General features: G+C 41.6%; 1 protein-coding gene across 3 annotated transcripts in view; it reads left to right on the top strand.

The window, feature by feature from the left end:
* vps13b (vacuolar protein sorting 13 homolog B) overlaps positions 1-11,448 on the top strand; it is a 312,301-nt gene that overhangs the window by 242,957 nt on the left and 57,896 nt on the right. For all 3 annotated transcript variants that reach the window (XM_019256535.2, XM_019256534.2, XM_027286989.1), the window contains exons 39-41: positions 4,170-4,372; positions 5,653-5,869; positions 7,778-7,962. In XM_019256535.2, coding sequence (XP_019112080.2) covers positions 4,170-4,372; positions 5,653-5,869; positions 7,778-7,962 — 605 coding nt within the window. The remainder of the gene's footprint in view (positions 1-4,169; positions 4,373-5,652; positions 5,870-7,777; positions 7,963-11,448) is intronic.

Consider the following 11,448-nt stretch of genomic DNA (forward strand, 5'->3'; position numbering starts at 1 on the left):
CCATTTATGTAGAGGGCACTCCTGTCTGTACAATTTATTAAAGATAACTGGTGATATTGAAAACACAAAAAAACATAGTGCTGCAACTAACAAGTAATCTATTGAGCTTTTTCTCGATTAATCAATTAGTTGGGTACATAAAATGTCAGAAAATAGTGAAACATGTTGATCACTGTGTCATCCTCAAATGTCTTGTTTTGTCCACAACACAGAGATATCAAATTTATGGTAAAAGAGGACAAGAAACCAGAAAATATTCAGATTTAAGAATTCTGACATTAATCGATTACCAAAATGGTTGGCATGGTCAATGTAATAATAGAGTAATAGTTGTATCCGTAAAAAAATACAAAAGCAAAAAACAGTTATATAATTTACTGTTTATATTCTTCTGCAACTGTGATCCATTAAAGGATAAATGTGTGTGCGTTCATGTGCGTGCATGTGTGTGTATTGACATTTTCATATGCCAGGATCTATTTCATTCAGCCCCATCTGAGCCACTTCTCTAAACCCCAAACACATAAAGTGGATCTACCTCAAATACCCGCCAAACAACAGCTGTCCATTTACTCCAGTGTCTGTGTGTGTGTGAGCAAGTGAGTGTGTATGTCTTTACCATATGGGCCAACCGCATAGTTAACAGTGGCGCATCACAATATTCTTGTCTTGCTATTCTGTCTGGTTTCTGTGAAGGCTCTTTGTATTGCTTCAACATGTGTTGCACACGTGTATCTGTGTTTATGTGTTTGCCTCATAAGGTGCAGAGCTGTTTTAAGTTGTGATTGGATGAGATCTGTCTGTCCACAGGCCTCCAATATTAACACCTCTCACTGCAGCTCTGTGTCTAAGGTCAAGACACTCCAAAAAGTTGCTGCTGCTCCTTTCTTTTCATCACATCATTAAGTAATCTCATGTTTTTTCTCTTCTCCTTCATTCTCTCTGTCAATATCTCTGCCCCCCCTCTCTCTATCTCTCTCTCTCTCTCTCTTTCTTCCCATGTTTTTTGTGGTTTTACTCATCATCTATAAATATGTTACATGCTCTCTTTAGGCAAGCACAGGCACACAGGTACCGCCCGACTCATCCTCAAATACTTTCCCACCTTTTTTTGTCTCTTAACATTCCCTCCGCTCCTCCCTGCTTACGGCAGCGTAATGTCTTTGGGCTGTCTGGCTGACACATCTCTGAAGACTAACCTACATAGCTGTAAAAATGGTCATACGGGGCAAGAACGGGGATGGAGAGAGCATGGAGAAATGTGACTCTGGATGGAAGAATGGAGTTAAGAGATGAAGAAAGAAAGGGATTCCCCCTCATTAAAACCACTCCCAATTAGGGTGATTATTAAGAGTGCTGGCTGCTTCTGCTGGCTTAAACACCAGGATGCTGCGGTCAGCTGGGCTCTAAATGACGCATGGTGAGACAGGAGAGAATGCTTTGATATGCATTGTGTGTGTGTGTGTGTGTGTGTGTGTGTGTGTGTGCGCACAAATGTGTATGTGGGTGTATTTGTCTGTATGTGGTGGTTTGTCTGCATTTACACATGCATGCATGCGGGCATTTGGCTTTATTTTTTCTCTTTCTGAGTCTTGTGATTGTGTCTGCTTTTATATGTGTGTGTGAATGAAAGATTCTCCATTTAACAAGCCAGTTTGGGAGTTCCCCTTGCGATGTCTAATAAATCCTAGCCATGAAAATAAACCCGATGTCCACAGTTCAGTAAGTAATCTCTAACAGCTCTCTTTGCGCCGCAACACCAGAAGATATTAGCAGGTAAACTGCCAACTTGTATCAACAACGTCTTTCCTGAGAGAAATGAGTCATCCCAGTGTAATATTTCCCCCAGAATGATTTATATAAGAGAAGCACTCTTTCATTGGAACCCCCCTGTTGTGTTATTGGGCTCTAATGTTGAATAAGATGTTCCTTACTCAGTTTACCAAGGCTAAAAAGATGTGCGCCCGTGTGTCACATCTGCATCATAACATAACTCTCTCTCGCTCTCTCTCTCACACCCTCTGATTCTGTCTCTCACACTCTCTCACTCCCTCTATGTCTATATCTATTTATCGCCTCATTTATCACTTCCTCCCCCATTCCCTTTCCATCTCTTCCATCTATCGTGCTTTACCCTAAGTGAACCCAAAGCACACTGTAGTCAAAGTCTTTCCTGAAATTGAAATAAGGAAAAACAAAAACACTAAGTAATATGGTGGCAGCTGTTTTATACACAGAAAATAACAAAGCAATATTTTAGTTATTTCATTATTTCTGTTAATGGCCAGTTTTTTTTACCATAAAACTTAAATCCAGAAACCCTTTTACTCACCAGGTTTCCTATACGGTTTCCTACTTAAGCTATTCTAAGCTTATATTGTGCATACAAATATAAATGTTTAAACTTTTCTCAATATGGACATGCTACACATCGTTAGATCTCTCTTTCTGTGAATGTCCCTAATGTAGGCAGGTTAAGTTTAGTGATTGAAGCAAATAAAAGCCCAGGCTATTAATCATTAGGTCACTTACGTCATAAACTCCTAAAAAGTCTTTCTTTTCACTTTTCCACGTTTAGTTTGTTTGAACTCTTTTCGTGTTTAAGAGAGACCAGTGCTTGTTACAGTGTCAACAGACAGACAAGACGTGACAGACAAACATCCCTTGTTATTCAGTGTTACTGTACTGAATCTTTAAAGGTCAAACAGTTCAGTAATACAGAGCACATTGGTACCTCACGTGGTAGAACATGTACCGCATAACAAGGCCATACCCGGGTTTGAACCAGCCCGAGCCCTTTGATGCATGTCAATTCCTCTCTCTCTCTCTCTCTCTCTCTCTCTCTCGCCTTTCCTGTCTTTTTCTACTGTCACTATCCAAAATAAAGTGAAATACCCTCCAAAATAAACAATTAAATAATAGGAAGTTTGATATATAACTTAAATTAGGGACTGAAACAGGTGTGCTGCTGCTTTCTTTTACTTTCCCAGACTTACAGCCAAGCAGACTGGAATGAGAATTTCTAGAGTTAAAAGGCATGTTTAAGGAGCCGCTTCTCAGGGCACTATTAGTCATCTAGGGCTGAGGTTTCCAAATGGGCTCCTGCTGCTGTAGCTTTAACTGACCAGATCAGCCCTCCCATGTCAGCGACTGGTAGAAGGGGCTTCAGACCGGTGATTTATGGGACCAAAAAGCCAAGTTCAGGATTGCCTGTGACCACAGTGACACATCTCTGTTTTAATGGAAAGGACAGAGAATCCCGTCCTTATTAAGTTGGGGCTTTTGCTACTTTTGGTTCTTTCAGGATGAGTGGGTGTTTGGCTTCTCTGTCTGGATCCCATCAGGGTTTTCTCACTGTGATCATGTCTGCTAAACCTTTTAGTTTACCAAAGACTGAAACACTGAATTTGAACTTGAATCTGTAAAGGTTCAGTTTGGTGACCCCAGAACAGCCCTGTTCAAGGAGACACAGAGGACTCACATCTGTTCTTCTTATTAACTGATGGTTATGTGTTGGTGTTGTACATTTTTAGCCTGCTGACCGAAATAAAGATAAAAAATCCTCATCATTGACAACTTATACAATGGTGTGCACACAGATGTTAAAGAAGAAAAATCATGCTCTCCTCTTTCAGAGAATGTGAGCTTTTATGTTAATAACATCAAATGAGTACAGTAGTTTAGAGGCCAGTGATGTGGTTGGTATAATTGTACGGTATGTTTTGTTTTGACATCAAATAGCCAGAATGTCACAGCTGAACTTAGTAGAAACACAAAGGCAAGCATTCGTGCAACTGAATTTTGAGGTTGAATTGTTTATACGCTTCAGTTTCATCTGGCTCAGTCGCATTTGTATCAATGAATTGTGTTATTGTTTATATATAATTAGTGATATCAATATTTCACTTTGAAACAAGTATTTATTTTAGACATCTTTCCCGTCTATTTGAACCCTCTTTCTTCTTTTTCCCCCCAATGTGTAATCAATAAATTAGTGACCGCTCATACTTTATCCACGAACCTCTTTGTACATAGGATATCACCGACGAGACATTTTTCCCTCATCATGATCCAAACTTTTCTGACATATCATTTACCTTCTGTTTTCCCTCTCTAGTTCCATCCTGTGCTCTATTTGCCATTAATTGCTACTCCTTCTGTCCTTCTAGATGCAGTACAGGCTGCATCTGTGCAGCTGGAGCTGCAAGACATGTTGGTGAGGACAGGGCTGAAGGACCGAAGCCGACTCCTGATGGGGCCGTTCTCCTGCAGCTCTTCTCTTGAGGCTCGGTGGTGTCGGCACAGCGGCAGCCCTGGACCTGAGCCAGGCCCCCCTAAACTGCTGCTGGACCTGAAGGGAGGCTTGCTGCAGGTTTGCATACCCATGACATCAATTCAGCATCCTCAATCACAAGATTTATCATCCAGCACAACTACAGTTTGCAAGGGTCAAGGTCAGATCAGCACCTCTGCACCTGGTTAAAATTGAGTGTCTTGCTCAAGGACACTTGAACCCTGAGGATTTGAGTAAGGCTCTTTTAGTTAAAGAACAGCCTCTAATCATGAGGCAATGACACTTAAACGTCACCTCAGCTTGAGTGCCTTTGGTTTCCAAATGAATCCTTACAGTATTCATAAGCTGACACCCACAGGCACAGCTCGTCACACTCTTAAATCCGCTGTTCCTCTTTAACCCTGCCATGGCTTCTGTCCTCTGCAGTTAAAGTGTTGACAGTAGAAATTGCATGTTGTAATTCCACTGTAGATTTGAGTCACTTCTGCTGTTTAAGTGCTGGAATATTATAAGACTATTTTTAGGGGGGGTTATATCTTATGTGTGTCTTTTTTCCTGTAAGACGTTACATAATGTCCACACTGAAAACCCCCTTTTCAGTGTCACTTACTGAATGCATTATTACTAATGTATTATTCCACATTACTTCGTCAGGGGGAACCCCCTACCCCTTACCCAATTTTTCAATGATTCCCTCAATGCTTTTATTGCGTGCCCATTAACAGAAACATGACTCGCAACTCAACACTTAATACATAACCATACATTTCCCTCTGTAAATATTGGTGTTTGTGGTGTTTTAATCAAGTGCTGTACAAAAACCACCGGAATTCCTTCCGATTCCTTCTTCTCGTGCTTTCTTTCCAAAAACCTGGGGGAAAAAAATCCCCAAATTTTCCTGTTTTTAGAGTTTAGTCATAATCCACCCATGCAAGCTAGTGAGTAGCGGGGCAAGCAGGCAGGCAGCTCCATGTGTGAAGAGTTTTTGACTCAGAGATTCCTGGTCCTTAGTCCAAACCCCAGGCAGACCCGCTTTGATGGAACACGGGAAGGGGATTGCCGTGGGTAAAGTAAGGAGGATGTAAGGTTGCGTTGGGTAACGTTAGAAAGGATGTGAAGGGGTGATGACGAGGGTAACCCTGACTGCTCATCCTGTTTTGGAAACGAATTCAAAATAAATGTTGACGTAGATGTTTATGCATCAGCACTAAGTCTGTGTCACTGTCTAGCTTTTTTTTCTTATCACAGTCTGATTTTTAGACTTTCAGTGTTTGCCACTGTTTCCTCTCACTCCCTGTCCGACGTGTTTTACTTGCTATTCTCTCCCAACCAATTTTACTCTCTCTCTTTCTTGCCAGGTCTTCTGGGGCCAGGAACACCTAAACTGCCTGAAGCTGGTAGAGGAGCACCTACGGGTGTCCCTAGACCTCCAGAAGGACAATTCGGTTGATAGCTTTTCCATGGGCAAGGCCTGCCACACCCAACCACCCCCCTCTCCAGGTTCTCCCTCTCCTCGGACAGAGCACAGCTCAGATGACCTGCGAACAGGGCATTTTCAATACCTTCAGGACTCAGGTGAACATGACAAGGGGCTAACAGTGCAACCAGGCTTAAATTGAGGGAAAACATTGGTTACTATACTCTAAACCCTTTCAGTTCTCAGAAAAATAGATGTTCAGCAGTAGCCCAGACTCCCAATGATTGACAGCTGTTTTTCTTATCAGCAGCCATCTCAAGCAGACAAAACTATCTGGACTAATAATTACCTGGACGTGATTATTTTTTTTTTGTTTCTTGACAAGGTTTTCCAAATATGTTGGAACAGTCGCAAGCACTTGTCCCTGAATCTATATGAACAGTAACCCTAGTTAAGCAATCATAAACTCATATAGCTGCGTACATACCAAAAAAAAAAGAAGAATCTTTGTGCCAAAGTGAGATGTCACTTAAGATACACATCGCCTTAAATCAAAGTCAGATCAAAGCTCTCTGTGGAAAGAAGTTTCATCGGACATGTCTGCCTGGTTCCACTCTGAGTAACATGCTGTTTATTCCCTTTCTTTGTGCTTTGTGTGTGCTGTCCTCTACGTGCGCATACACACAGACACACACAGGAACATTATACACAGAGGATCAAACTTCTCTCTGGCTGTAGACCAGCCGTCCACTCTGTCAGCTGTGGTTGAGTCTTTGTTTGTTGCACTGTTCCACTGGTCTTTGATGCATTTAATATGCTGGCTGAAGCAGGAGAACGTACAGTAGTGAACTAGAACAGAGAGCACAATCTGTCGGCAACATGTTGTCAACAGCCAGAGAGAAATCCGGGCCCCGAAGTACAGAGAACAGCGAGTGGCCCCCTGGGGCCTCACACAGGGATGGATGGGATAGATGGACAGAAGAGGAGATGAAAGATAGATGGAGAGAAGTCCTGTCCCTGTCTCTCACTTTCTCTAAGTTCAGTCTTAAAGCAAAACCTCATGAAAGTGTCTGTTTTTTCTTTCATCAACCCTTTGCGCAAGAGAACAATACACTGTCCACCTTCGAGTGGGCAGCTCACCGCTTCACTTAAAGGCAAAAATTAACCACAGACAGATTTCGCTGCCCCTTGAAATGTGTTCTCTGCAAAGAGACTCTCAGTGTTTGTACCCCCAGGGGCCAAACAGAGCAGCAGTTCTCTGCTTGACTGTTTTTTTCAAATAAACATTTTTCCAAAGGACTTGAATCCCAAACAGCAGCCACGACTTAGTCAAACACCACTCAGAAGTTTAGATCCAGTGTTATCCAGCTTTTGCAGGTGCTTGGCATGGTTCAATCAATGGTTGTTTACTCCATAGCAAAAATGTTTACTCAGCCACTTTGTTTATATACGGCTTCTTATGCATATAAACATTGTGAAACCATGGAAACATCTACAGTGCTATATATATTTATTTATTTTTATATTGTTTTGGAGGGTTAAGATTCCATAGTTGAAATAAGTACAAAACCATGACAGCACCAAAGGTCAAATTTAGTTTTTTACCACAAAAGGTGACGTTCATAATGTGAAGGAATAATACACTATCATACATCATATTTTCAACCTCCATGTGTTTCTTTCTTACACAAGCATCTGAAAATGTTCAGCAGGCTTTTTGTAATGAAACTTTGTGTAGTCATGGTTTTTATGATACCAGAGTGATACAAGACCGTAGTGCAGTAAACTAGGAATCTACTGTATCCTACAACATAAAATCCATGGGTTCCTTCCAGTTTATCATCTGCTTTCCAGTCACATCATCTTTTATCTGTTCCACTCAGCTATCATGCTTCATCTTTTTCTCCCCTTTTCTTTGTTTCCTTTTAGCTATTCTCCTCGCCTCATTTTCTTATTCTCCTAGCCCCCCACCATATGGTTTTCCTCTTTTAAGCCTTGCTGTTAGATCACTGACAGATTCAAGTGAAGTTATTCTGATATTATTATTAATTCTTCTTTTCTCGCAGCTTCCCGGAGACTGCCAGGACCCCATGAGGTGGTGTTCTACAGCGAGACGGAGGATAGCCCCGGGGTTATGCTGTGGAGGTACCCTGAACCCCGCGTCCTTACCTTTGTCAGGATAACTCCTATCCCTTTCAACACCACAGAGGACCCTGAGATCAGCACTGCTGACCTGGGGGACATCCTGCAGGTATACAATGACACACAGCTCTTCATTAGAAAAAATATTAGCATGTTATACTGCCAAAACATAACACAGCCAATAGTAAACTTTTATACTTTATATTTTTATACTCCCCATTTCTGTCATTAATCTGAAAATGTTTCCCCAACATAAACACACAGCATATCGTGAATGAATATGGAAATTCCAAAGAAGCAAGTAGTGGTAATGTGTTAAGCAAACAAGTGTTTTATTCATCACTTGTATCTGGATGTGTTGTGGTCCTGCTACTATAAAGAAGGTAAACTCTCACTGCTCCCTGTTTTAACATCACCTGCAATGAAAGAGAAATAAACTGTCTTGGAGTTGGGCTGTGTGCTTTTCTAATTCCCATGACATGAGTCATGAGAACTCCCATACCCGAAGTGTTATTGAATGACAGAGACCCCTGCTGTCCCTCCAAACATGTAATACATGGTCGGACAGCTGTGGAAGTCATCTTGCATGCTCTGGTGTGAATAGCCAGGTGTCTCCAACCCCAGATGAGGTTATAATTTGGCAGGCTGTAGCAGCTACTGGGTCTGCAGGGCCTCAGTGGGGGACAGGACATCCCACTTTTCCTCCTATCACTCATCCTCCGCCTTTCTATCCCCCGCCTCACTTTCCAGCTTATCATCCTCGAAGGCAAGCCATGTCCCAAATCACGTTCTTTCACGCCCTCCTCCTCAATCTTTCTTTTTCCCTGCACCAGAAATATGCTATTTTTAGGTCAAATTGCCTGACATGGTCTTTGCTATTCTCTCTAGCGGAGTCTTATTTTTTGACCGTGCAATTAGGAATGGAATTTCTGTTAATACAATATTCAAACATGTTTTTGTCATCCTGTCAGCTTAACCCAGTCATGTTCGTGAACAAAAAAAATGGTCCCTGTTATTTTCCCACTCGTATAAAGTTTCACAGCTTGTGTTACTGTACCTATGTTTAGTCAGATATCATTTTAATTTCTTTTGGCATTGTGGTTTTGAATTCATTTCTGTGTAGCAAAAGGTCTTTGTGAGTCACACTGAGAAGCAGAAGCTGAGAAGCAGCCCTCTAGAGACTGATAATATAACAACTGTTTGATTGTCAAAATATAAGTCATTGTAAGTCATTCTTTATAAAGTACAGTATTTATCACAAATTAATGTCATAATTACATTATCATGAAATGAATGATAGTAGCAAGTTTTCATTACATAAGCCAGCCCATCTATAAAGACTTTTTAATTACATTTTCTTAAGCCTTGGGGTTAGGTTACCTTCCCTCTTTTTTTTTTCAGCTTTTTTCCTCCATCTGCAGCAGAAGTTTCTCATCTCCCCATACCCTCCCTTTATTTCTCAGATTCTTTCCTGGACTCTCACAATCATTTCACCTACAGTACAGATGTTTTCTTCCGTCTGTTTATGTCAGCCCAGGAGAGACAAGATATTGGAAGGTGCTGCAGATGTCTGGCTTCCCTGCAAGGCTCCACAGCTGTAAAGTCTGTAATGAGCAAAACTCTAAAGCCTCTAGCTGATTGGCCGCATATTGTGTTACAGCAGAGAACAGAGGGAGTTGGGGTGTGTAGAGGAGGGAGGGTTAGAGGAAGATGCACTGATGGACATAGATGGAACAGGGAGTGAGTGGTTCATGGATGTATAAACTGACAGAAAGGAAGAGTGGGAAGAAAAAGAGGTGAACAGAGGGAGAGGTGGGTCAAGAAAGATGGATATAGATGGTCACAAAGGGAGGTGGTGTCTTCTGCGATGCTTACATATGCCTCTGTGTGGGAAATCTACTTTTTCTAGTCCAGGAGAGAGATGATTCTTCACCAGCTGGTGAAATAATGGGCTGATGAAGGTCTGACAGGAGATACAACAAACTGGCAGGCATATTCTAGCATGTCATGTTCATGTATTCACAGTCTGTCATACACTTGGACAGTAGTGTATCAAATGTCTGAGAGGGGATAGTTGGGTGCCTGCATTTATTTCTGCATATGTACATCTATGTATGTGCATAAATATGGATGCCTGTGACTGCGTACATATTTGTGTTTGTGTGTGCGTGAGTGTGTGAGAGAGAGTGGTGTGTAATACACAGCACGAGATGTGGGACCAGTGGTTGATGAACATGTGGTTTCCACATCTTCTACTCCTCTCCTCATGTCATCTGGCTTGGTCCTGTCTCTTCTGACAAGTCTGTTAAAAGGAATCAGGTGATGAGACTTCCACAGGGGAAGTGGTGAAAAGAGGAGGCTCTGAGCACCCACTTCGTGTGGGGATGAGATGCAGTGGGGTCAGATACTCTACGCCTGTAGAGAAGAGCAAGAAAGTCAAACTATATTGTTATTGGGGGTTAAGAATTTTGCACAGAATTAGTCAACATCTATCTACCACTGTGCCAGCTATATGTGAGTCATAGTTCAGGAGTGAGTCTTCGAATTCTGTTGCATGTGTTTCTATGACATCTATGTAAATCCTCTGTCCAGGCCCTGCAGCAGACATGTCTGAAATTGGACACTCGGGCGGCTATAACTGTGGCCATGTTGACAAAGGTATTATTGGTACCATTAATGAAAAACATAATTTACAAAGTGTATATGCTGAACTGCTTTTGAAAGCTACTCTGATGCATTTTGTCAACACTGCTAAAAACAGTATCATGTGTCATGGATTTTTTGGAAGGATTAATTGTAAAGTAATTATAAGACACTGGATCAATTTACTGATATGTTACACAGTGTCTACCTCATATTTTTGTCCAAACACTCACACAGCATTACACCAGTTGTGTGTGAGGCGAGTGGTTGTGTTCTAAGGGGTTATTTTAAGAGGACCTCTTGGTCATCAGCCAAAGTCACTGTGATCCCAGACTTAATTGAATTCAGCCTCTGGCAGACTATGCTTTCCTTCCTACAGGACTTCAAAAGTTCTCAATTAATTTTTTTTATTTCTCCAAAGACCTGGAAGAAAGTCGAGCTACAGAAAACGGAAATGCAGCCATAAAAATCCAAAAAACAGTAATGGCTCAGTTTCTGTTCCAAAGGAATTTCATTTACTTTACATTTAGGCTGCGCAGAGAGAGAGAGAGAGAGAGAGAGGGAGAGAAAGAGAGAGAGCAGGAAAGAGAAAGAAGGCAGTCATAATTTCTCAGGCCTCTAAAATTACCATGTGGCCACGGAGATGGAGGCTGATAGATTTTGAGAAATGGAAAGTGAGAGGCATAGGGAAAGAAAAAGAAATAAGGAGAAAAGAGAGAGTGATATTTAGCATTGAGCTGTCTTGTCATTCTTCTCCATCATTTAGGCAGTAATGTTTTTCCAGTTTGCAGTGGTTTACTGGCAGGTGGAGGGTGAAAAAGATTGCATGATGTGAACAAAAAAATAGAAATAAAAGTGGGTATCTCCCACAGTTCCTCCATATCCTCACTTTATTCCTCCTCCTCTTCTTTTCCCTTTTTTCCTCCCTCCTTTTGTCACAGTCCCCCCCCCC

The sequence above is a fragment of the Larimichthys crocea genome, chromosome XIII (assembly GCF_000972845.2).
Source record: "Larimichthys crocea isolate SSNF chromosome XIII, L_crocea_2.0, whole genome shotgun sequence".
In the NCBI taxonomy this organism is placed as follows: domain Eukaryota; kingdom Metazoa; phylum Chordata; class Actinopteri; family Sciaenidae; genus Larimichthys; species Larimichthys crocea.